Source organism: Condylostylus longicornis, unplaced genomic scaffold, assembly GCF_029603195.1.
Source record: "Condylostylus longicornis isolate FDR11 unplaced genomic scaffold, ASM2960319v2 ptg000020l, whole genome shotgun sequence".
Taxonomy (NCBI): domain Eukaryota; kingdom Metazoa; phylum Arthropoda; class Insecta; order Diptera; family Dolichopodidae; genus Condylostylus; species Condylostylus longicornis.
The window spans coordinates 3,037,805-3,064,928 of record NW_026577989.1 but is presented as its reverse complement, the minus strand read 5'-3'; the positions used below and the strand labels follow the sequence as shown (position 1 = coordinate 3,064,928).

Here is a 27,124-nt window from a genome sequence, read left to right as displayed (position 1 = left end):
TATGGCTTCATTTACAGGTTCAAAGAAGTTGTCATTTATTATTTATTTCCTACTATAGGCATGACCCTTACAGAAATTTTTCACTTAAAACTAAAAATACAACTTACTTATAGCTATAAACTACATAAAATAATTTTTCAACTTCATTCTTAAATGTGATTCATGAATAATTAAAATCCAAAATTGTATTAAATACACTAATTAATATTTTTCAATTTACACTTAGTGTAAAAAAAGCATAGTTTGATCTATATACATCTCATTTGTAACGAAATCATTATTAGGCCTTGCTAAAATGGCAAAACAAATGAATCGAAATTATACTTAACAAATTAGAGCATTTAATTTGCACTTGCCTACTTTCTTTTAAAAACAAAACTTTCGAAATTTATAAAAACATACATTTATCTATCTTAAAGGGAAGAAAGACCGCATCTTCAATCGAATTTGCGACACCTCTAATAAAATATGTTTTAAACTGACTCAATTCGTACACTAGCACTCCATAATTTTGATCTTACCAAAAAAAGATAAAGCATTTTTAATGTGTACGAATCAGAAAATTCGAATGAATTTCTTTTTGTAAAACCCAGTATAGTAAAAGTGCCTTTGACATCATACAATCGATATGTTTATTGTATGATAAGCGGTTATCATAAATAACACTTAGGTTCCTTATTTCATTAGGAATAGCCAAGGGAATATTTTCAACGCTGTAATTAAACGGGATATAGTGAAAACTACGACATATTCGAATGAACTTCATAATTCTCTATTTAATCTAATGAAAATGATAGAATTTGAGCAGAAAAATGAAAATCGAAAAAATTTTTTGATACTATTTTTGTTGAGTTGTTCAATTTTTTTTTTTTTTTTTGCGAATTTGTAAAAATATGTGTACATACATAATTAAAACGAGTCTCCCCAAAAGTTTTTATTGTAACTTAAATTTTTTGTTCTATAGAATTTATGTTTATGCAATAGATATACATACGTATGTATATATATGTATATGTATATGAGACACTGTATGCAACTGGTTTTTTTCAGTTGTATTGTTGTATACAAATCTAGTATTTTTTTCTCTTTTTCTCTTTTGTTTTTTTTAGTTTTTCGAATTGGGATGCCATATTGTATCAACTTTTTGGTAGTAAACTATTTCAACTACTCTCAATTATATTTTTAGTTTTTCTTATATATCCAGTATGATTCTGAAAATTTTATGCATAATATTATACATTATACTTATACCTTTCCTTTTACACTCAACTTGAATATCGTTCGGGATTGTAAAGTTAAATACGTACAATATATACATCGATCAAATTTAAAAAAAATCAAAATGACAGCGTTTTATTGCATCGCACCTACAGAAAAAGCTCAAATGTTTTTTAAAGCTTAATAATATAATCAACGTAAATTTTTATAAAAAATATTAATTATAAGATTTTTCTCTTTTCTGTAGTATGGTGACCCTTTTCTCTCTATTGCACTTGAAATACTATAACATAATCGCTAATTAAATAGTACTAAGAGCATAGAATAACTGAGAGAAGAAGCTGGTTTTAAATTTTAAAAACAATCGAAAAATTTTATTATATTTTTATTTTTTTCTTCGGCTGAGAGTAAAAAGAGAATGAAAATTTAAATAAAAATCACAAAGAGAATAATAATTAAAAATGAGAACGAAAGAATTCAATGTTAATCAATGGCTATATTATTGAGATCCTGACATGTTTATGTTTTTATTTTATTCTTATTCACACAGATTTCCATTCATAATATTATTTTCGATCATTACAATTTAAAATATTTATTGCTCACGAGTATTGTATAAAATTATATATTTTTAAACCGGTCATTGACAGTAAGTAAAAGAACATCGTTACGATAAGACGTGTTCAAGAGTGAACGGAAGAATTAATTTTCATTTTTTTTTAATTCAAATATTTTGTATTTCGAATTTTTGTAATTTATTTTCTTCGAATAATGCTTGTATTTCTTATAACATTTTTAATAATATTTATAACAACATATTGTTTATATAAATATCATATACAATGGAAATATATAGAAAAGTTTCCGGGTCCTACACCAATACCAATTATAGGAAATACTCATCAACTAGGATTAAATCCAGTTGGTAAGAAAATTAAAAGAAAAATTATAATATATAATAACTTAATATTATAATATTTTTAATTTTGATCACGCTAATAAATTTTAATTAAATATTATAATATTTTTGATTTTGATCACGCTAATAAATTTTAATAAATTTGGTAATTAAAATTTTTCAAAATAAGTTTTCAATAACACAGAAATATTATGCAAATAAAATTTCATTTAATATCATAAATTTTGATTTAGAATTCAAAATTTCTACGATTGAAGACATTGTAAATTTATTTAAAATGAGATCATTTGGATATAAGTAAGTTACTTGCATTACACAAACATTATATGTATGTATAATGTATTATAAATTAAAATGAAAATATTTTATGTATTATATAAATATATAGCGTGTGTTTTATTATCTTTAAGTATATTAGATTATTAAATTTCACCTTGCTTATTTAAGCTTAAAAATCAATAAAATTCAAAATAGATAATTAAAATTCTTATTGCAACTATTTAATGTAAATTATAATATTTTTGTATATTTTATAATATTTTAATGAGAGAAACGAGGAAAGACTTCAAATGCTATAAGTATAGTATATTATAAAGAAAAGCTATTATATGAAATTGAATGAATAATTACACGAAGGAGTGTTTATACATATAGACATAACGTACACACATTTGATAGACTACAAACAACAAAATTTAGATTACTTGAAATATTTTTATATGAATCTTGCAATAAAAAATAAATGTGATAAGCACAACGTTAAAAAAAAATATTCTTTACTTATAATATTTAATATAAAATATAATTTATTCTAATAGAATATTAAATTAATTATAATTTTAGCATACTTGAGCTCATTTTTAAAATTTTGGCATGAATATAATCATGAACTTTTTCGAGTTTGGGTAGGCAGAAATCCTTTTATAATTGTATCAGATGCAAAGGACATAGAGGTAAATAATAAATTATTTATTATTATTTTTAATATAATAATATATAATGAATTTAAAGTTTATTTTATCCAGTAATACACTTATTGATAAAGCTAATGCATATAAATTACTACATCCATGGTTAGGACAAGGTTTATTAACTAGTACTGGTATAAAATGGTTTAAACATCGTAAAATGATTACACCATCATTTCATTTTAAAATTTTGATTGATTTTCATGATGTTATAAAGGAGAGATCAAAAAAATTTGTTGATAATTTAAAATTGAAAGCTGCAACAAAAGAAATATTTGATATTCAAGATAAAATTCATTATACAACTTTAGATGTAATTTGTGAAACAGCAATGGGAACAGCAATAAATGCTTTAGAAAATAATAATTCTCAAGTTGTAAAATCTTTTCAAGAGTAAGTATATTACAATATGCTAAATTGAATAATTCAATATGGTGTTAAATATTTTTAATTAAAGTATACTAATTACAGCTTATGTTACGTCGTCCAAAATCGTATATTCAATCCTTTTATGCAAATTCCAATGTTATTTCATTTATATAAAGAGTCTTCAATGCAAAAAAACGCATTAAATATTTTAAGAGCGTTTTCAATGGATGTAAATATTTTTATTATATCAATAATAAAATAAATAATAATTTAAATTTTAGGTAATTGAAAAAAGACGAATTTTACTAGAAGAAAATTCAAGTACTGAAGAAAATTTAGATTCTTCTGACACAATTGGCAAAAGGAAACAAGTATTTTTAGATACATTATTAACATCAACGATAGATGATAAACCCCTAACAAATGAAGAAATTTATGAAGAGGTTCAAACATTTATGTTTGAGGTATATTATTAATCTATATTATCTATAATTCGGCAATTTAAAGATTTAAATATTAAAAAACATATTTGTAACAATGCGGATTTATCATAATTTATTGCAGGGTCACGATACGACAACTTCTGGAATTACCTTTACAATTTATTTACTCTCAAGACATCCCGAAATTCAAGTAAAAAATTAATTCTAGTTATTTTAATTAGTTTTCTTGTATTTTTCATATACCTAACCTTTATTATTATTTTACTTTTATATGTATTTATAATTAGTTTTTTTAAAACATTATTTTATTTTGAAAGCAAAAAGTTTATGAGGAACAAAAACTACTTTTTGGAAATGAGCTTAAAAATATTGATCCGTCCTATCAAGATGTACAAGGTATGAAATATTTAGAGATGGTTATTAAAGAAGCTCAAAGGCTTTATCCCAGTGTACCTTTGATTGGTAGAAAAACTAATGAGACCGTTAATATGAGTAACTTAATTTGTTTTTTAATTCTATTATTTAATTATTATTATTATAATGCAGATGGAAATATAATACCGGCGGGCTCAACATTATTATTATTTGTTTTTGCGATGGGATACAAGAAAGAATACTTTCCTGATCCATATAAATTTGATCCAGAACGATTTAATAGTGACCGGGAGAAAACAAATCCATTTGAATATGTACCATTTAGTGCTGGGCCAAGAAATTGTATTGGACAAAAGTTTGCAATGCTAGAAATGAAATCAATTGTTTCACATATTGTGAGAAATTTTATAATTTTACCACCAAATGACGAATGTTTAAATGTCAATGGAAATTATGAAAATTTGGGTAAATTTGATTATGATCCAGTTTTAGCAAGCGTTTTGACCCTTAAAGCTGAATATGGTGTTCAAATTAGATTAGAAAATCGTTAAAAAATATAAAAATAACGAAAGTTTACTGCACAAGCAATTTAATAATTCTTTGTATAATTGATTTTTACTCATTCATTTATTTATAGGTATCACAAAAAAATATTTTATTTAGTTATTTACAGATATTTTATTTTCTTTTCATAATCAATAAATAATTTTTTATAAAATTTTAATAATAACTTAATATAACTGTTTTTTTATGTAGAATGTATTTTTCTAGTGAGGTTAATTAATAATAACACCTGTTAATGAATACGGTCTTTGATCTGTTATAACTTTTAATTTATTGATCATTATTAAGATTGTTGTATTAGCAATTTGAATTTAACACATTTAATTTTGTAATATAATTTGCATTTATTGGTAGTAGGTACCTACCTGCGTATAAAAATAGACCTGATCTATAGATGCATAAAATTGTAGCGCTATTTATTGTTGTTTTAGTTATTTTTTTGTTATAGTCAATAGCGTAAGTATAAATACATACCTTAGCTACTTAACTAAGAATGATTTAGAACACAGTTTTAAAAAACTGTATAAGGCTTGTTAAAATAAAAAATTTTGCAGGTTCCTAAGTTTTTGACAAGCTTTTAATTTCTTTTTAATAAATTGCATACTTATGTTTGTTGACTATAATTATGTTAATAAAAATATTAGCAGCCCTACTTCTTATTTTATATTTTAAATCCAGAAAAACTGAATAATCATAATATAGTATATGTATGTATATGTACATACATATATTTTACAATAAATAATAGTTAAGGGCGTGTGAAAAAATTACCTACCCATATATACTTGCACATACCCTAATATCGTAACTTGTATATTATCCTACTCGTATGAAATTAATCATGAAATATCCTAATTGGCAACGATAATTAATGTGATAAACAAGCTTAATATACACACAATAATGAAGTAAATTAATGAAAAATATGCATATTATTTATTACGTGCAATCTGCAAATTTTTTAATGCAATTGCTATAAAATTTGATAACTTCAATTTATTATACAATGTACTATGCATAAGCCTATTCAATAATTTTATATGTATGTACATATGTACGTGCATATTACAAAAAATCTTACCAAAGTATGAGCATTTTATCGAAAAATAATGTAAACAAAATTAAAATTGTGCACACTTTTTACCGTTATATATATTTAATTGCTCCCGTTTTTTTTAATATTTCCATATTTATAATTTGTATATAAATATAACTTTTTGTTATGACATTAGAATAACTTAACTATGTACTAACTGTTTTGTTTGTTTGTTTTTTATTGAAATAGTTTGACAATTTGTTTTAAACATCAGTTAATGTAAATAGAAGTGAAATAAGAATACCAGAGGAAGCAATTTGTCTTATTTTGAATAGAAAATATTTATTAACGGCTGACATTTGAACTAATCGAGTACTTTTGTATTTTAGTTGTTATGTACATTTTATTTTAGAATTATAAAAATGAAAACAAAATATAAAAATATTTAAAAAATACGCCTCATCCCGAGACAAATATTAAAAAATATTTCAGCTAATTAGCTATTTTATGTAATAATGAGCCGAAGCTAGTTTTAAAATAACTCTATTAAAAATTAAAAAATAACAAAGTAATTTTTTGACAACGTCAAAGTATATGTTAAAATAAACGACTTGTTTATATCTAATCTCTTCGCAAATTGTATTAATTTTAACATATATATTGATGTTAATAAATATAACACAGTTGATTTTCAATAATTGTGCTATTATTAAAGAATGCAATTTTTAAAAATTTTAATTTTACGTGTGTAGATAAAATTTCAGAAAAGGGGCTAAAACAATACAAGTAAATAACTTTTAGAGCACCACTTACATTAATCAAAAATTATTTCGGCATTGCGTAGATGTAAAAAATCTGTATATCAAAATGAGATTATTTAGTTGAATACGAATACAACAAAAAACTTGAAAACAAAATTAATTAAAAATAATTAACTTTTCTTTGATATCCATGTGGTATAACTTCTTTTATATAATTTTTTAGTATCGAGTCCCATGACGTCACAACTGTCAATAAATTTATGCACTGCTTTGCTTTTGTATGCCATGGTACATGTTAATAATTAATAAGTATTTCTTTGGTTCCAATTCCAATGCCTTTGGAACTACTATGATTCTAGGAGTTTCTACATATTAGGACTACATGTTACACTGCAGAGACTGCCAATTTTAGTAGATAATGTATTAAATTGCACCTTTTTACGAAAATTTATAATATCGCCACATTTCAAGACATTTAAACTGCTAGGATATACAGAGATTTAATATTTACTTATATTAATATAGAGAATATAGAGAAGATATAGAAGATAAGACTAGTATTGAAAGAATTTCATTATTTAATTTATTTTATAAACTTATTTATTAATAAATTTGTAACCTTTATAAAAATACAAAAGTTTTGTATACAAAAAATGGTTCAAAATATACGATTTTTTTATTTTCATAGAAAGATAGGTACAAATTATTATATAATATTGTTTCTCATTATAAAAATTTTGATTTAATTTATAGAATTTATTCATAATTATTAATTAATATCTAGCTAAAATAACTGAAAATGAAATACAAAAAAAAAAAATAGAATTATTTTTAATTTTCAAAAATTTACACACTTTTATGGCATTTTGAATGCTAGACTTTTAAATACGATTCAGATTAACAAAATGTAAATTTTTGCTTTGCTTTTTTTGTGTAAAAAATTCACAGCTACTATACGTATGGATTGGATTACATATAATTGTTTTGCATAAAATTAATTAACAAATATAAATTAAAATTATAAAATATTAACATACACATTTGATATTTATTTTTAAATAAAAACATAACTGTATTATATGTTCACCTTTTACATAAAAAATTAATTTAACTTATATGTTCACTTTTTACTAATTCCAAAATATTTTGATAATCAGGATCACTAGCAAAAAATTCGGTTAAATAACGGAATGTAGGTCGATCTTTTGGTTTATAATTCCAACAATGCTCCATTATTTTATATACATTATCGGGACATAATGCCGGTTGAGATAACCGTTTTCCTTCTTCTATCAATTTTATTGCATCAACACCCCTCATATCACCATATGGTGGTTCCCCCATTGAATACATTTCCCACAGGGTAACTCCAAAAGACCACACATCGCTTGCATGAGAAAAATACCCATGATTAAAACTTTCTGGTGCATACCTTAAATTTTTTTAAATTATGTTTATTTTACAATTATTTTTTTAATTATTTTATACCATTTTATTGGCCATTTTCCACCTTGACTAGCTTGATAACAATCATTTCCAGTACCAATGGCTCTTGATAAGCCGAAATCACTAATTTTTGCTTGATTTCTTGAAGACAATAAGATATTTCTGGCTGCTAGATCACGGTGAACGAAATGTTGGGACTCTAAATAATGCATACCACAAGCAATCTGGGATGCCCATAATTTTAGTTCATAATTCGGATTTATTTTATTTGTATTTTGTATTATGTATTGTAACATAGAACCAAGAGATACCAACTCTTGAACCATCATTAAGCTAGATGAACTTTTAGAAATGCCAATTAAGTTAACAATACAATGATGTTGCAGTCTTATCATGACAGATGCCTCACGTAAAAATTCTTGCTTGTTCATACGACAATCATCGTGTAAAGTTTTGATGGCTACTTCATATCGAATAGAGCTTAAACCACTTTCAACATTTTTTCCCGACCCTTGCTGTACTAAATACCCTCGATAAACAGAACCAAATTCACCTTCACCTATTATTTCCTTTAATACTAAGCATTCACTAGGAATGAAATAGTTGGATTTTGATTTAACTTCAGGATTGGCTAATTGGTTAGAATTATTCTGTCGATTTAAAAAGTGGGTAATTTCACTAGCAGTACTGGCGTTTGATATAATAGAATCTAATCTTTCCGGATGCTTAGATAGTTCTCGTAATTCTGCTGAAGATTCATCTAAGTTTTTTGGAGATGAATTGAAACGGCTCAGTCCATCTATAAATTGTCGGACATCTACAGTAGGAACATAATCAGCAGGAGATGTATTATTAGATGGATCGCATTTCAAATTCGAGTTGTTGATTGTTGTTTGAGGATAGGTTCTTAAAATATTAACAACAAATAAAATCAAAACATAAAATATTTACAAAATATTCATATTTTTTACAATATATATTCTAATACTCACTTCATATTAATTGGTGGAGGAGCGTCAATAAAATATTGGTCGTTTCTAGAAATTCCCTCATTTCGTTCCATTTCTATCATTTTATCACTTTTTGTATAATAATTTTCCTCTATTTCTTCAGGTTTCGAGTCTTCTTGAATATTTGCGTTGATTCTATCAATTTTTGGGAAGTTCGATTTGTTAATATCATTTTCTCCAATGTCTATATCGACAATAGAACAACTCTTCTTAGGTATGTTATAAAAGCTTTCACAAGCTGATTTATTAATAAAGTCTGTCGAAAAACACAAATTTTTCATAAGTGGTTCAATACGTTTAATGCTTAATTCAGGATCATCTTTATCTAGGCAACTACTTCCTTGCAACATCTTTTCGTCATGAGATAGTTTTCGTTGTTCATGTTTATTTGGTGATTTTAACTTTGCTTTCCTCAAACTACGTACGCCATCTACGAGGTAATTTTTTTTTTGTGAGCGAGGCTTAAAACTACGAAATATTGTCATGTCGCGTTTGTCTTTTAATTTTTTCTCAATGCTCCCTACACTATTAGTTTGAAAATTTCCTTCACTATAATTAATTGGTGGCGGGGGACTAACACCCCCTTCAAATAAACCAACTCTATTCATTGCATCGTCTCCAGGATGAGGAGATGTGATCGCTTGAGGTATATACGGCGTATCAGCTGAAAGATTACCTATTGATGTTTTATGGCCCAAATATCTTTTGGAGGAAGCTTTCGGCATAGTAGAAAACTGTGGTAATGGTGGTTTTGGTTTTGGCGGGACTGGCAAACGTAAATTTACAGGTAAACCATCGGAATAAGTCGAATAATGTTGCACCAGATGCTCTAAAGAAGGCAGATAAGGTCCTTCGTCTATATAAAAATGATGGGTGTGCGAAAACTAGAAAGAATTTTGAGTTTACTTTAATTCCATTTCCTCAACTATAAAAATTTCACTTACATATTGTTGTATTTTAAAATTTCTGACTTCATTATCTGCTAGTAATGTTAGAACATAACCAGTTCTGTTAGAAAATCTGATCAAAAATAGTCCTGAAGGATCATTTTTGTCGTTTGAATCAGAACAATTATTTTCTTTTGGTCGTTTTCTACATTCTTCAGCAAATTCATTCAGTAGAAGAACTGCTTCATCTCTTGATAAAGTCCCATGATACCAATGGTCTTTGTTAGTGTTAGGTGGTTTAGGAATGTAGTTTTTTAGTAAATTTATAACATCATGATGACCTGCTTCAATAGCTAAATCTAACGGAAACTCGCCGCTACTCGTTCTAGCTAAGTGAGCAGCATCTAATTCTAAGAGCAATTTTACGATTTCTAAGTTTCCAGATTTTGCAGCATCATGTAATGGAACGTATCCGGTGGTTATATTTCGTATATGGATATTGGCTTTAGCATTAATTAATGTCTTAATAAAACTAACAGATTTTGTTCTACAAGCATACTAAACCAGAAAAAAATTGTTTTAAAATCTTAATTAAATTACATTTTTAAAATATTTACATGCAATGGTGTATTGCCTTCAGTATCTCTGCAATTAACATTTGCTCCAACATTGATTAACAATTTTAAAATTTCTTCGGAACTATTGATACATGCAACATGAAGTGCAGTTTGTCCATTTTGATTCTTGGCATCGAAATTTCTATAACCACATTTTAAAAGTTCTGAAACAATGGTTTTATTATTTTCTTTGGTTGCACGATGAAGTAAATTTGTTCGTCCGTGGCTTCGGGAATCATTCGGTGGGGGTTGTCCTGAAAATTAATCAATGTTATAAATAGAGATAGAGAATATAGTAAAATTAAAATATCCACACCTTTAACAAATTCATTTAATTGCGTTTCTAACTCATCTGCAGATTTTCTATAAAATTCTATTAAAGTTTCTAAGCCATGAAATTTTACATCTTTAATGGAAAAAAAGGCATCCTCTCCATGTCTTCTTATTTGATAATGACAAATTTTTTCCTAAAATATTCAATTTATTTTTAATCAACCCATATATATCTTATTTATTATTATGGGCTTGTACCTGAAAGAAAACAGATAAAACATAATCCCCACTTGATGTATTGCTTTCACGAACTAAAAAAATTCCATTGCGGTTTTCTGAAAAAGCATATGTTGGTATTAAAATTCCAATTTAATAAACTCTTTCTTGAAATAAAGCAAGGTCTCTCTAACTTACCTGAACGTAATATTTCTTCTGCTTTTTCTCTTGAAATTTTACCATGAAACCAAAGTAAGTTTTCATCAGCACTCTTATCCGAACGACTCATCTCTAGCTACATTTGTCAAGCGATGTCTGAAATGATTAGACACATTAAAGTATATTAATTGGATAATTTAACAGATATTCAAACTTAAATTCAAAGAAAATTGTATAATGATGCATCAATTTAGAAATAGAAATTTGCATACCAAGCAAATTTCCAAAATTTTAAATACCAAAATTTTTTCTGTGAAATGATGATGAATGAATAAAGGGCATGTATGTTTCATATGAACTTAATATGAAGATACGTACATACAAATGTATGCATGTATGTAAGTACTCACCAATTTTTTTATCACTTTTATATTCTATTACTTATGCATATATATATAAAAATACTGAAATACATTTGCTAAATATAAATAAATGCTTCGTTATTATTTGGATTTATAAATTTGAAATTTGTCTTTACTATTTAGTAAATAATGTATTATAAAAAAAAGTTAATTTTAATTGTACGGATGATCTTGTCTTACTATACTTTGTGATTTGTGAAGATGAATTGAAAAGTGTTGCCAGTTTGGAATAATAGTAGTAAAAAACTTTTGCAATTTGAGAATAGTATATGTTATTTATACACTATCCTAAAAATGTAAAATAGGAGTAAAGAAATAGCTGAGTGCCTAGCAAACGATCTAAATTTTTTCAAAGGAAGCTATTTTGAAGTTAATAATGAGGAAGCTTCACAAAATTTATGATATTAAACCAATTTCAAATAAGAGAGCAGGATTTCGTCGCTCACACACTAAAAACGCCCTGATTGCGAATTGTAAGTAATTATACACTTTATCCGTACCTAAAAACTCTTTTGAATAAGTTCTCCGTTGTACTTTCGAGATTTATTTAATAATGACGTTGAATTGTTTTCATGCAATAAAAATGTTAATGAACTAATATTTCTGAGTTGGATTTCGGTTTGAAATTTTTATTCTAATTTTCTTAGATTTTAAATTATGAAGCACAAAATAGTTTGTTGCTAAATTAATTTGTAACTTTAAGTGATAATTTTAAAAAGTTCTTGAATTTTTATTCTTAATTTTCATGTTTGTTATCATTCTTAAATATTTATTTTGATATTACTCATTTTATAGCTTTGGTAACTAGAAACAAGTTGTGCAAAAGTTAATTTATTAAAGACAACAAAGAAGTTAAGAGAAAAAAGCTGATGAAAAATTCAATTGTTAATCGCATGTCGAATTCTCAAAAATTTTGATTTTCATCCCTGAAAATTGTGTTTTTTGACATTTTAGCTCAACTGATTTTTGACATTAAATTTGACAGTTGCTATCAAATCTTCGTCCCTCCTTCTTTCTTCTTATGTTTTATATAAATGATAAACGAATATGAAAACAACAACTCGTGCTCTGTTAATTATTATTTTCTGTTTTGGTCTTTTCAATCACGATTTGTTGACAGTGTTATTTAATATTTATTAGTTCGTCGTCATAAAGATATTTTAATAATTTAATTTTTTCATTTAAAGTTAAAAAAATTTTATTACAATTATATTACCTTTTTTTTTTTGATATTAAAGATAAGCTCCGATAATTCAAATTTTCTAATTACCTACAAAATTGGATTCATAACAAACTTTTCTTATTATTTTTGTTTTGTATTAATAAGAAAATCACACATTCTTTATCATTTAAAAAAGAAAAATAAATACAAAAAGCCAAAAATAAAAGCAAAATCAACGTCATTAAGTGGCCATGGACTTTCGACACATTTGATCCCCAACAAATTGCCAAATTTTGTTTACATATCAAATTTGAGTGTTAATTTTTTGTAATCAGTTAGTAATTGCTTAAATGGATTTTTTTGTACCTTATGACGATTTAGCATAATTATATAATAAATTTTACTTTTTTAGGAAATTTTGTTAAAGGCTATTAATTATTCAATCATTTGAAGTCCACTGAAGATGAGTGTAATATAGAATTTCGGATTCAAATTTTATACTGTGTTTTTGGGTACGTATTAAATGAAAAATCGGCGCTTAACCGAATAGTGTTAATTAATTATTTATTTTCAGTTTAATTAATTTTTGGATTCCTAGAATATAAGAAAAATGCAGAAAATAGCACCAGAAAACTCGCAATCAACTCGAAATCAAATGCGACCTGTAAGATACAATTATGCGGATTCTTTTGTTTTTACATATATTGTATCAATAGTAGCAGCATGTAATGCAGAACTTGGTAAAGAGGATTCTCTTTAAATTCATAAACTCAATGAAACTGTAAATTTAATATACCTACCTACAAAATAATTTTTTATTTAAAGATTTGGTTATCTAATCGAAAAAGAAAAATTTTAATTTATAACCTAAATCTTTAGTTTTCTTTGATTATGTTAATCATATTTGAAATTGTGCTATATAAATGTATACCAGCATATACTACGACAAAAATTTGTGATATTGTATAGGATAATTTTAGAGTATAAAAATAGACTAAATAATTAAATCTTTCAATTTACATATAGTTTCGTTGAAAATTTTTTTCTATTAAAACTTAAATTGAGACTTACATATTTTGTTTTTAGTAACGTATCCATTAGACTTAACAAAAACTAGATTACAAATCCAAGGGGAAGCAGCAGCAGCTAAAATAAAAGATGGATTATCAACGGTAATTTAACATTGGAATTGTAACGTTTTATTTAATTAATTCGGCTTTAACATTAAGGCTCCTAGAAGGGGAATGTTTGCTACTGCTCTTGGAATTGCAAAAGAGGAGGGTCCTCTAAAATTATGGCAAGGTATGACCCCCGCAGTGCTAAGGCATGTTGTATACAGGTAATTCTTCAAACTATTTTGGGATAACATTTTTAATATAAAATAATATAAAGCGGGGTTCGCATTTGTACGTACGATGCTTTGCGAAAAAAATTTGGAGCAACTGAAAATGCCCGATTACCACTTTGGAAGTCCGCGCTATGTGGTGTTAGTGCTGGTGCTTTAGGTCAATGGCTATCGTCACCTGCAGATTTAGTAAAAGTGCAAATTCAAATGGAGGGGAAACGACGTCTAATGGGTTTAGAGCCTAGAGTTCACGGGACTATGCATGCAGTCAAAGAAGTTGTAAGTCGAGGAGGTATTGCTGGCTTGTGGAAAGGAAGCATACCCAATGTTCAAAGAGCCGCTTTGGTCAATTTAGGTTAGAAATTATTTTTATAAATTTTTTTCTTATATACTTACATATGTATATGTGCATATTACAATTTTTTTAATTTTTAGGTGACCTAACCACATATGACATTGCGAAAGGTAAAATTATGTCTGGGTTAAATATGCCTGACTGTCACACTGTTCATATATTATCCTCAATGTGTGCTGGATGTGCTGCAGCTTTATTGGGAACTCCTGCGGATGTAGTTAAAACACGTATAATGAATCAACCTACCGATAAAAACGGGAGGTAAGTCAGTTTAAAATAGTATAAAATGAATTATGGAATATTTCAAATGAATTTTTGGAATATTTCAAATTTAAATTTCGGGAATATGGGTTTGAATTTTAGATTCAGATTTATACCAACAAATAGAAAAATAAAATCCGTATCTAACAGTTAATAAATATGTTAATAATCGTTGTATTGTTCTAATTATAGTTTTCTAGTTTAGGCAGTTGAATTGTTAAATTTAAATAAAATTTATCAAAGATACATCATACTTCTATCTATGATCAATAAATACATTTGTATATTTATTGCATTATGTAGTACAAATTATATTATTAGGGAATTTTAAAATTTATTACCTTAATACTGAATATATGAAAAAATTTTCATAATCACTTTTGCTTTAAAATTTCAGGGGCCTTCTTTATAAAGGATCGATCGATTGTTTAATACAGACTGTGAGTAAAGAAGGGTTTTTTGCTTTATACAAGGGATTTTTACCATGCTGGATACGTATGGCACCTTGGTCATTAACATTTTGGTTATCATTTGAGTACATAAGGAAAACAATGGGTGCAAGTGTTTACTAAATTGTATATACTTTTTGAATAGTTAATTATTTTAACTGTAAAAAAGAAACTTAAAATATTTTAACGAAAAAAAGACTTTAAGTATTGAACTGCTGAGCAATAATGGTTTTGTTTAATTTATAAGCAAAAAGATTATTTTGTTTAAAATGTTGAAAAACGTATCATTACAAAATGTATATGTACCTACACAAAAATAAAATTCTATAAAAGAAATAAGTTAATCGATAATTTATTTGCTAGATTATTAATTTGATAAAATGTTTGTAGTTTGTTGCTTTGTAACGAACAATTTAATTTTTTTTAATGAAATATAAAAATTCAAAATTTTTTGCTAATCACGAAAATAAATCCGATTTCAATAATTTTTTTAATTTTTTTTTTTTCATTATTGCTTTTGATAGCTTTATTAATTTTTAGGTCAATTTTGTTTTATAAACATTCTCGCAAATATCCATATGTATTATAAGGTACATTACATATTAATTGTTTAAATAGTACATGTTTGTTTGAAATTTTAGTTGAATCGATATTGTAAAAAATTAAAATATTTTAAAAGACTAAAAAACTTGTTCTGTTGCGTTATGTGTATTACAATTTTTTTTTATTAGAATGTAAATGTGTTTTTTACATAATATTTTGTACGTACAAAAATAGGCAATAATTTTTATTTACAGAAATCATTTATAAAGTTTAAAATTTTCAATCATGTATGTATAAAATTTGTCCTAGTTTTATTGAGTTTTGTACTCTATTTTGAATAGTTCCTTTAAGGCGCCTATATCATTCAAAATCATGTTGTTATTTTTTTTAAACATTTTATTTTTTAGTTAAATAATTCACTAAATGTATAAAAATATTGTCACTTAATAATTTTAACACAATAATTTTGCAAATTTAATAACAAAAGTTGAAAATGTTAAAATATTTTGTTATTGCTTTTGGATATTTAATTGTTACTAACAATATATTGCTAAGAATGACAATAATTAATTTTTTTATAGAGCTTTTGTATTTAAAGATTTGCAAAATTTTTGGGTGTTTATATGATTCTGTAATGGCTTTACTTTTATTAATGAATTTTTTGTAAACTCAAGTTTGCCGTTTAAGGTAAATATCAACTGCAAATTAATCAAAGAAATAGTGTGTAAATATAAGCAAAATCATAGATTAATATATTATATTTCATTAATGGCAAAATACAATAGAAAATAAGTGTAATTACGTGTCAAACACGATTATTTTTATTAAGAGTTTAATTTTTTTTTAATTTGTTATAAAATTAACTTGTTAAGCATATGCAAAATTTTGAAGATAACTCGATATACATAAATATACATTCATACTTATGTAAATTTTTGATATGGCATGTATATAAAAGATATTAGTAAATAAAAAATGAACTTAATAAAAAATAACTGAGAATTTAAATTTCAGTATAACAAAATAAGTTTTATCGAATTTTAGAAAAGCTGCGTAATTAATGTAATTTCAGAATTGATTCGAACATTTAGAAATTAAGAAGATATAAAAATTTACGATGAAGAGAAAATTAGAAATAAGCTTTAAGAAATTTATATGCATAATGTTGATACTTATTTTTCACACACATTTTGTACAAAAATTTTTTAAATGCTTCTTCTTTAATGGGTCAAATTAATTATATACTTAAGTATATACTTTGTATGTTGAAAATTCTTTATTCTATATAAAAAATTCAAACGGGCCCTAACATATAATCTTCGATAATCGGCCTTGATTCTAAAGTTTTGTTCTTTGGATTATTTTTATAATGTTATCAAATAAAATAACAATGACATACATATCAATATTAGAAAGCGCTTTGTACTTATGTAGCCTCCTAGTGTTTCTGCGAATGATAATATACTTATTATTCGCGTGTCATATCCACTTAAAGCCTTTTTAAGTATGTGTAATTGATAAGAAATTACTATAAATATCAGAATTCCATTGTAACATTTACCATTTTCATAAAGCTATTAAGAACATTTAATGAGACAATGGTTTTAACAAATATATATTTTCTAATGGTGATTTCTATGGTTGCAGTATATACTTTACCAATTGAAAGAAACGATAAAATAATTAACTTTGATGAAAATGGAAACTACTTTGAAGGTGATATGAATTTAAATCCTAATCAATTAGAGAGTATTGTAAATCCTAAAACACGTAATGGTATCTCAAATGAAAAATATCGTTGGCCCAACAGAGCCGTTTATTATTTCATTGATAAGAAATATTTTAGTAAGTGAATTTTTTCAATTTTAGATTATTAATATGATTTAAAATTTTTACTTGCTTACATAATATCATAGATGAAAGTCAAGTTATGTATATTCTGAAAGGTTTACGTACAATTTCTTCTGAAACATGTATCCGTTTTTATCCTTGGTCAGAGGATGTTAATGACTATGTAAACATTACAGTAAGTTACAGCTTAATTCATCTAAAATTATATTGTATATAAAATCTAAGTGTAATTTTTAGTTTTAATCTATATTATAATATATATGTTTGTAATGTAGGGTAGAACTGAGGGCTGTTATTCAAGTGTCGGTCGACAAGGTGGTATGCAAATTTTGAATTTGAAGCCATATGAAGTTGGAACAGGTTGTTTTCGATTGGGAACAATAATACATGAAATGATACATGCTCTTGGATTTTATCATCAACAAAGTGCAGCCGATCGAGATTTATATATTAAAATTGTTGATGAAAATATTTCTGAGGGAAAACATTCAAATTTTTTTAAGTATAATTCTAGTTTTGTTTCAGACTATCAAATTTCATATGATTATGGTAAGAAAAGAAAAGAAAATTTAAAAAAAAAATTTAAAATTATTTTCTTTTATTTCTCTATAATAAACAGATAGTATAATGCATTACAGTTTTTATGCATTTTCGAAAAATGGTATGAAAACTATTGAATCATTGGACGAAGATATACAAGTTGGCCAGCGTGATAAAATGAGTGATAAAGATATTAAAAAATTAAATTTAATGTATGAATGCAAACGATTGTAATGTATACTAAAATTATGTGGTTCTTATTTATTGTAAAAATAATAGATAAATTAAAAATATCGAATAAATTGACAACAATATTATTAATATTATTTTCTTTGATGTGGTTTTAAAAAGATAAGTTCTGGTTTTCTTGATTAGTTTTATTACTAAATTTAAAGTAAAATAAAAAAATTCGTACCGTTTAACAAAAAAACTTTTTTTTTTTATAAAATGTTGAAAGTGTTTCAATAATAACAAATTTATCTATGGAAAATCACAGTTCCAAAATTTGAATACTTATATCAGTTAACTGTAATATATAAATGTAAACATGGATATTGCAGGTTGCCGAATGTTAGCTATCACAGCTATGTATTTATACTGTCTATCACAAGTATTAAAAATTGAACAAGTATTTATTACATATTATGATATAACAATTATGTACGCAAAAATATATGTATGTATTAGCATTCATAATATTATCTTTATACATATTATAACTTTACACATTTTTTATCTGCGGTACTAATTAGTTATACTTACTATATTTATGTAGAGTTATAAAAATATTACCTATATAAAAAATATATTACAGTCATTATGCGCTAATGTAACATCCACTTGTTGAAGAATTTAAATTGGAAAACAGAATTTTTCATCAAACTTGGAATAGAGAATATTGGAAAGAAAAATGTTTCTTTTTTTTTCGAAAAATTTGAACTTGCGCAGAAAAAATTTTTTACTCTTTTTCAAAGCTTTTAAGGTAAATAGAAAATATTTTAAGATAATGGCTTGAAAATCATTCTTTATCACATTAAATTTAAAGAATCTTTTGATATCATTAGTAGTACGAATATGCATATACATATGTACAAAATAAAATTATATTATTTAATAGTAAAACATACAAAATTTTTGAGTAATTCAACTTTTAAAGTCTTAATACTTGAATTCCTCTACTAAATTTAATTTTTAAATTTTGATTTTTAATAAAGTATTCAAATACAAATAATTATTATTATTGTATGTATGTTGTAAACCAATTATTTTTAATGCAGCACGGATATAACAATAAATATGAAGCACGGTAAACGAAAGTATTAGGAAGTTAGTGGAGAGAAACTTTGCATATTTCTAAAATCTGATTCGAATAATCATATTTTACTAATTTATAAATGCTATGAATTGTTAGAAGTAATTTTAATTGTAATTTTTCATTAACTAATTATAGTTGTAAATAGAAAGTTTTTTTTTTTCGAGTAATTCCAAATTATTAAAATTTTAGTTTAGCCATAATAAAAATTATAAATTTCACATAAAACATATAGCTTTAAATAATAATAAATGTAATATATGTAACTTAGAATTCGGATGTAATGTCGAAAATTTTGAAAAATAATCCTGTTCGTATACTCATAATTAATACAATTAATAAATTTTATGCTATAACTATGAGATCATTAGAGACAATTTTCATATGGATTATACTTTTTAAATATTATGTGTTACATATTATATTATATTGTTTATATATTAGATATTTAATATTTATTCATAATTTCTCATAATATCTTCAAAAATAATTCACTGAAATAGGAATAGTTTTACATTTTGTTTCAATAATCGTATTTGCATTTAAATATTAAAAATCTTATACTTTTGAAAACATGAAAATATTTTTCTATATAATTTCTTTTATAAAGTCAAATTCCAAATTTACTTTCATTCAACTCTTTGAGTTTAACTAAATTTGTTACTTAAACATACCTATCTAGCTACATACGTACAAACATAAATATTTTATTAAGCATATCAATTCAATTTTTGTGTAATATAAAATGAAAATCCTTTTTAAATTTTTATTTTCATTTTAAGGTTTACTCTTTAAGAATTTTCTTTTTTATTTTTAATATAATATTTTCTAATATTTTTTAAGGTTATTAGATTTTTCAATAATAAATTTTATTAATTTTGATGTTTGACAATTTGATGCTGCAGCACCATTGTATAATATTAAATTGAATTAAATTTAAATATAGGATAAACATATGAATGGTGTAAAATGTAAAAAAAATTTTCATAAAAGACATTTTAATATTATATATAAAAGAAGTAAAACAAATTTAATATTACCTAGAATAGAATATGGAATTATTTTTAATATTTTCTTATTTAATATTAAATTTAATACTATAATTTTATTCGTGAAAAATATTTAGATTTTTACTTGTATATCGAAAATTTTATTAGATATTTTGTTATACTCGTATTCGTAATAAAATAAGATGTTCTTTAATAATAAATGTAAAAAATTATAAAAAAAATGTTGAGAGGACTTATGATCACACCGTAAAAATTAATTTTACTTAATCTCGTATAAATATTATGTATGGAAAATAAATAATAAATGTGTTGCAATTTTTCCTTAAATTTTAATGAGAAAATATTTGTTTTTAAACAATTTTTCCGAAATCAAACTTTTCATTAATATTTCAATAATGTGATAAATAATTTTTGATAGTGATAAATATAATAGATAATTATTTTATCATACTACATTAATTATTTGTGTTCCGAATAAATATTTTCAATTGATCTAAAATTACTACCATAACAAGAAATTATCTATTTTAATATAGCTATTGACAATAAAATTATTATTTTGCTATATTAATATAAAATTCTTAAAATTTATCCTGTTATAGACTCCCCTACAGATCTTTTCTACTGTATAGCTAAATTTTGTAAAAATGAAATCGAAATATTAAATTTTTAAATGATCATTGATTGAGGTACAATAATAATTTGTTTAATAAATAAAGAAACGGTCTCGGAATGATGAAATTATTTAATAATATAATTTCATTATTTATGAATTTTTTAAAATAATTATGAATTGAAATTTTGTAATTATGTATGAAATTTCTAACATAATTAATAGGTGTGATAATCGCATTTCAATTTGAACTATGATTTCGCATGGAATTTTCAATTTTGGTTCTTGGGACAATCAAATAAATATCTAAAGGAAGTTCATATAATTCAAATATGCACCACTTATTAGCCATAACAAATATTTGCTTAAAACGCTAATATCAATAAACACCAACAATTTTATTTTTTATTTATAAAATTTTTAAAGTCAAAAAACCACTAAACAAAAATATAAAATATTATCACGAAAATAATAATGTCAGGGATGCAAAATGTTACAAAATGGCTCAATTAAATATACTTGAAAATGGAGATGATGTAACATTTCATTATTTATGATATTTTTAGTAAATTTTTTAAAGAACGCTCTCTGGTCGTTAAAAATATGATTTAATAGATATTTTTAAAACTGACTTCTATTTTCAGAGAATTCATAATTTTTATGCTAAAAATAACAAGAACTTCAATCCTCGTTCCTTATATATGTACATAATATAAGTAAATAATATGAGGATAAATAAATACAGATAAAAATTATAATAATATATTTGTACACCTACACATACATACATGTAAAATAACATGTAAAATAATATTTTTTTATTAAAAAAAAAGAAAACAAAATTATGCTAAAAAAAACATAAACAATAAACTTTTGTAAAACAACAATAGAAAATCCACCTGTTGCTTATTTTTGCTGCGGGTCTTCTCAATTTAAAAATTAAGTTGGATCAAACCAATTGCTTGTAAAGTAGCAATTTTTCGTTGAACAGATGAATTTAGGCACCTACATTGTTTTTTTTTACTTAAATTTTTGATAATATATTTGCTATAGTAATATTTTATTATTAAAAAAAAGAAATTATTGCATACTTTTCGGAGAAAAAAAAAACAAAAATTTAAAAAAAACATTCAATAATCAAACTGTTAAATTGAACAGTTAATTGTGTCAGCTAAGATAAACAGGACATTAATCGTTTGCTTAATTCTTGTATTAAAGTTTGGATCCAGAAATAAAGGGGTGAAACCTTGAAATTTACGAATTTCGTTAGTCGATAATTTTCAAAGAGAGGATGTTTGAAAGATTCTAAATTTTAGGCTAGTACATGCTTTGCCACTTGAGACAATAACAATATTACAATAACGGTTAATTTCAGTAGCCGTTTTACAATTGTATATTTAAATACCCTATTTTACGAAGGAAGTTGTTAAAGATAGAAAAAATAGTTTCTCGTGAAAATTTATTTGTTTATAAAATTTCAGTTTTCTCTCTCATAAAGTGTGCAAGTTTCGTGAATAGATGCACGATCATATTGATTGATACGAAAGACAACGGACAAAGTGAAATTATTAAGCAATTTCAGTTTTATTGAAAAAAAGTGCTAAAAAAAGAATTATTCATATAAGAAAATAACATAAAATTAATAATAACTCAAAGAATCCTCATAATAAATAAACGTAAAGTAAATACTTTAGGCGAATACATATTAATATTAAAGTCTAAGGAAATTACCATCACCTCCTAAATATATGCAATGAATTTTTTATTACTTCCTATATACAAAAATATTTTTTATGTTTTCATGTAAGTTTTTTTTTTTTTTCTTCCATATTTTAATGTAATCTGTCACGTTTATAAAATACAGACCCGAATGAGAATAAAATATGGAAGTATATAAAATAAAAAAATTAAGATGGCTAATAGGAAATATGCAATTCTATGGTTTAACTAATTTGTAAAAAATACTTATTTAAGGTTTAGCATCAATTTCCATTGAGTTTGAATTTTAATTTTTTATAAAAAATTCATACATTTCAATTAATTTTCGAATAAGTCTCTAATTCTTTTAAAAAATGAACGCTTTTTTATGAAAATTTACGTAAATTTCTCGTTAACAAATGAGGTTTTTATTTTAATTTATTTTGAGAGTCAACTAAAATTGAACTACTTAGAGGCTGGTATAAAATTTCCAATCTGTAATAATTCTATTTTCACATAGACTTACTATACAAAAGATTTTTCACATAAAATTACAAAAAAATTTTAAAACCTTTATAGTTTTGCAATCTTTGAAAATTTTGTGCTAAAAAAAAAAATAAAATTAACTTTGTAAATCAACTGCTGTAGTACAATATGTACATATGTATATTATATAAAAATGAAAAATAAAACAAAAAAATTCTTGTGTTTACGCATTTTTTACATATTTACAGATATGAGAGAAAATTTTCTTTTTTTTTGCATATCCTTTTTTCGAATAACTGTGTATGCGTATTCAAATCAGCTTAGATTAACAAAACAAAAAAAAATGTTTTGAATATTTATAATTTATGTACATATACATATTACATTTAGATTTACCTGTGTATGACAATATAGAAAATATCCTTTTTATTTAATAAAACTTTACAAGTTAAATTCCTGTATCGCTTATATGTATTTGCAAAAGGATCTACAAATCTAATTCAATTATATTGAGATTGATAAACATATCCTTTGATAGGAATTGGCAGCATATCAAAAATATAAGCAATAAATAAATTATACACACAAATATGTATACAAAACTATTATAATTTAACTTTAAATCGAAATTTTAGAAAAAATTTTCTTTTAGTTAAAATTGAGAAATCAAAAAATTTTTTAAGTTGCATACTTTTTGTATACATATTGAGTAAGACAGGCGAACATATTTCTGTATGTACATTTTAAATTGTGTCGCTATTATTAATTTATTTTAAATTCTTAACTCAAACAAATTTAATGAGAATCGAAATATGGGAAAAAATGAAAACAATTCAAAATTTGTGCCTATTCTCTACTTAATCGTTTCTAAAAAACACTCTTCGAAATTTCATTCTTACATATAATATGAAGAGTAGTCCTATATGCACTTCCTTCTTTACTTCAAGGAGGAGCATAGGGCTAGCACATGATATTATAGATGATTATGCTCCAGTATCATTGCGTTATCAAGTTTTAACTAGGTAAGTGTGACTAGGCTGCCTGAGTTTTTATTTTTCATATTAAATATTAAAGGTTGTTGATATCAAATGTTTATTTTTCTTAGTTTTAATATCGAATATTCCGGATATATGAGAATCGCTTGTATACTAATTTTTTTTTATTTTATAAGTATTGTATATTATGCTTTAATAATATTGAATATAATTTTTTATAGTGACCTAACCGGGATTAGAACCCGATTAAAAGACATTCCGATTAAAAGACATGTGCCATAACCACTGTACCAATGGTGAGTTAATTTATTTACCATATAGTCTGTATAATCTATTTCAGCAATTAAAATTGTATTGCTGAATGAAGTAAGTTGATATTAGATCTACATTTAAGTAGACGTCTATAGGGTTTATTTCGTTATATAATAATTTCTTCAGTTTTAAAACACTGAAAAATTATTTTTATTCAATTAATTTAGAAGCTTTTTTTTTTATATTTTCTTTTTATTTGACCTTCCTAGAAACATCCTTATATTTTTTTAGATTAATGTTGTAGATTTAACTTTTTAAATTTTATTATATATTTTCTATAAATTTAGTAATTTTCAAGAATTAATTAATTAATGAAATTAATGAAATACTTGAAAATCTTATTTATTAATTTTTTAGAGCCTTTATTTTTGATCCTTTTAATATCATTTAAAATTGTAATTAATTTATTCGAGCGAATAATTAATTTATATAATGGTTTTGTTTTCTTTTTTGTTTTTTGGTGCAAGAAAAAGATGAAATTATATTAAAATATTTTTTTTAATAAATTTATGGAAATTTATGAATCAAGAATTTACATTATACACATAATGTGTATGTAATATGTTGTCCTGTGTATATTTAATAAATAAAGGAGATTAAAGTTACCCCCACTATGCAATCAATACGTCAGATTTTCAATACAGTAATAACAACTAATTGATATTTATACATTAACCGACAGAGGGTGGAATTTAATTTTTCTTACAAGTAAATTTTCTACAAAATTTTTCCACTTTTTTTACCGCTGTTATTTAGTTGTTGATTGATCAGAACCGATTGATATTAATCGCTAATATTTCAAATCAAATTTAAGAAATTTGATTTAGTTTTCAAAATTTTTCTGAAAATAATTAAAAATAAAATTTTAAAGGAAAATACGATCTTATAATTAATATGAACATTGCACTAATTTGTAATTACTTTGCAGAAAATTTTCCACAAACGACAATAATTTCTTTAAGTTTAAGAGAGGTGGTTATAAAATTTAATTTCAAAAACCATTTTTGAGGTATATTATCGACCTATATTATTTCGTTCTTTCCGATTGGGAATTTCCGATTACACTATTGAATATATTATAATTAATACTAGAATAAGTTTTGATAAAGGTTAATAAGATTATGAGAGCAAAAAGCGAGAGAAATTGAGAATTAATGAATTTTATGACATCCGATATTGCATATTTTTGGGAGTAAGATCCAATTTGACTAATACTAATAGTGATTTATAATTATTTAATGGTAGAAATTCGTGAATAGGTTATTATTAGCTACATACATTAATAATTACTGCATTACTTTTAAGGTTGTCGAAAATTTTCTTCAGAATCATGAGCTGCAGTTTTTATTAACTTCTTTTGGAATTATTGCTTCTACATGGACCGGTAACTTCTCTAATGTATGCGGAATGCGTTCGAATTTACGAATATATCATCTCAAAATTCACTCTTGACTGTGTAGGTTTTTTAAGCATATTTCGGACTTTCTCATTTTCAGTTTGATAAATGAAATGTTTCTATAACATTATTTCACTTATATAACAAAATGTCAAAGACCAATTATATGTACTTACATATAACACAAAATATGTTGATAGTCAATAGGAATTTTTTATATTTTTTGCTTTTATTACTTATGTGTTAACTTTTAAAAGTATAAAATGAGTTTTTGACACCTGTTGCATTTTGATATTGTAATTTGGTTTTTCAAAGGTTTAATATCCTTAATGTTCATGTATATTATTCTTTCTTTCTGAAAATACCGAGAAAAAAAAAAAGAAATTTAAATTGAATTTTCCAAAGTCAATTTCTTTGCAGTCTCAATATATATTGTATAAAAGTTGGCTATCAAGATCATGTTTATAAATTTATAATTAATTTTTATTTCCTTTTTAATATAATTTTCTCTTTGAGATTGCTTTGTAATACAAAAATTGGATTGAATTTTTTGGGTTTTCTAAAAATTATGCAAAATTTCACAGATGGAACCATATAAAAGGCTTAAAAAAATTACTATGATTAAGACTTAAGAGTGGCTGTGATTGAAATTTAATTTAATTTTTTTTTAATTATTTTTCTTTTGTATAAATTGTTAATGTGAACCTTATTGTAGATGCAAAGAATGTCATAAGCCTAATTTAAATTTTTTTCTCCGAAAATCTATACAGGTATATATAATGAGGCTTATATTTATTTCATAAATGCACCAATAAACATGTATCGTATGTGCTCACTAATATAAACTGGGTAATTACAGGGGCTTGATTGAGAGGCTTGTTGATGTTGCTTTGATATGAAAATTAAACCGTTAATTTGTAACTGTAAAGTAAAAATCTTTGATTACATTGTTATAACCCCTTCATTACAAACAGGGTTTTCAATAAGAAAAAAAAACGAGACTATAGTTAAAATCAACCATGGCAATTTTGTGGTACCCGTATCAAAAACTATAGTGTTGCAACTTTAATATTTTTTGAAACATAAAGTTTTAAGTCTAAAGCTTTATGACAG

The 27,124-nt window shown here is 24.4% G+C and overlaps 4 protein-coding genes across 5 annotated transcripts in view; 3 read left to right on the top strand and 1 right to left on the bottom strand.

The window, feature by feature from the left end:
* Positions 1-1,877: 1,877 nt before the first annotated feature.
* On the top strand, positions 1,878-5,015 carry LOC129606708 (cytochrome P450 4e3-like). The gene is made up of 8 exons (XM_055517193.1): positions 1,878-2,143; positions 2,981-3,090; positions 3,149-3,498; positions 3,577-3,703; positions 3,756-3,938; positions 4,039-4,107; positions 4,235-4,409; positions 4,464-5,015. Exons 1-8 carry the CDS (start codon positions 1,990-1,992, stop codon positions 4,841-4,843), a joined length of 1,548 nt encoding a protein of 515 aa, XP_055373168.1. The 5' UTR covers positions 1,878-1,989; the 3' UTR covers positions 4,844-5,015.
* A 2,305-nt stretch (positions 5,016-7,320) lies between these two features.
* LOC129606699 (tyrosine-protein kinase Shark) overlaps positions 7,321-27,124 on the bottom strand; it is a 29,088-nt gene continuing 9,284 nt past the window's right edge. Inside the window, exons 1-9 of one of the 2 annotated variants that reach the window (XM_055517165.1) lie at positions 11,672-11,840; positions 11,301-11,417; positions 11,145-11,221; positions 10,930-11,080; positions 10,614-10,867; positions 10,054-10,554; positions 9,092-9,993; positions 8,142-9,005; positions 7,321-8,085 (exon numbers count right to left, since the gene is read on the bottom strand). In XM_055517165.1, coding sequence (XP_055373140.1) covers positions 7,761-8,085; positions 8,142-9,005; positions 9,092-9,993; positions 10,054-10,554; positions 10,614-10,867; positions 10,930-11,080; positions 11,145-11,221; positions 11,301-11,391 — 3,165 coding nt within the window. In that variant the 5' untranslated portion in view covers positions 11,392-11,417; positions 11,672-11,840 and the 3' untranslated portion in view covers positions 7,321-7,760. Of the gene's footprint in view, positions 8,086-8,141; positions 9,006-9,091; positions 9,994-10,053; positions 10,555-10,613; positions 10,868-10,929; positions 11,081-11,144; positions 11,222-11,300; positions 11,418-11,671; positions 11,841-27,124 lie in introns of those variants that run through there. The other variant, XM_055517166.1, reaches the window with a different exon arrangement.
* Positions 12,787-15,586, top strand: LOC129606701 (mitochondrial uncoupling protein 4). The gene is made up of 8 exons (XM_055517174.1): positions 12,787-13,179; positions 13,258-13,357; positions 13,420-13,585; positions 13,932-14,017; positions 14,075-14,184; positions 14,238-14,545; positions 14,626-14,806; positions 15,204-15,586. The coding sequence occupies exons 3-8, from the start codon at positions 13,456-13,458 to the stop codon at positions 15,376-15,378; spliced, it is 990 nt and encodes a 329-aa protein (XP_055373149.1). The 5' UTR covers positions 12,787-13,179; positions 13,258-13,357; positions 13,420-13,455; the 3' UTR covers positions 15,379-15,586.
* Positions 17,406-18,423, top strand: LOC129606702 (seminal metalloprotease 1-like). Its single transcript, XM_055517175.1, has 4 exons — positions 17,406-17,643; positions 17,715-17,824; positions 17,925-18,198; positions 18,269-18,423. Exons 1-4 carry the CDS (start codon positions 17,424-17,426, stop codon positions 18,421-18,423), a joined length of 759 nt encoding a protein of 252 aa, XP_055373150.1. The 5' UTR covers positions 17,406-17,423.

Bases quoted from the DNA above. Each gene is read 5' to 3' on its own strand.
- LOC129606708 (XM_055517193.1), top strand. From the start codon at position 1,990: ATGCTTGTATTTCTTATAACATTTTTAATAATATTTATAACAACATAT. The intron at 3,091-3,148 runs GTAAATAATAAA...ATGAATTTAAAG, and splicing joins CAGATGCAAAGGACATAGAG to TTTATTTTATCCAGTAATAC. The intron at 3,704-3,755 runs GTAAATATTTTT...TTTAAATTTTAG, and splicing joins TAAGAGCGTTTTCAATGGAT to GTAATTGAAAAAAGACGAAT.
- LOC129606701 (XM_055517174.1), top strand. From the start codon at position 13,456: ATGCAGAAAATAGCACCAGAAAACTCGCAATCAACTCGAAATCAAATG. The intron at 14,185-14,237 runs GTAATTCTTCAA...AATAATATAAAG, and splicing joins CTAAGGCATGTTGTATACAG to CGGGGTTCGCATTTGTACGT. The intron at 14,807-15,203 runs GTAAGTCAGTTT...TTAAAATTTCAG, and splicing joins CCTACCGATAAAAACGGGAG to GGGCCTTCTTTATAAAGGAT.
- LOC129606702 (XM_055517175.1), top strand. From the start codon at position 17,424: ATGGTGATTTCTATGGTTGCAGTATATACTTTACCAATTGAAAGAAAC. The intron at 17,644-17,714 runs GTAAGTGAATTT...ATAATATCATAG, and splicing joins CATTGATAAGAAATATTTTA to ATGAAAGTCAAGTTATGTAT. The intron at 17,825-17,924 runs GTAAGTTACAGC...TTTGTAATGTAG, and splicing joins ATGACTATGTAAACATTACA to GGTAGAACTGAGGGCTGTTA.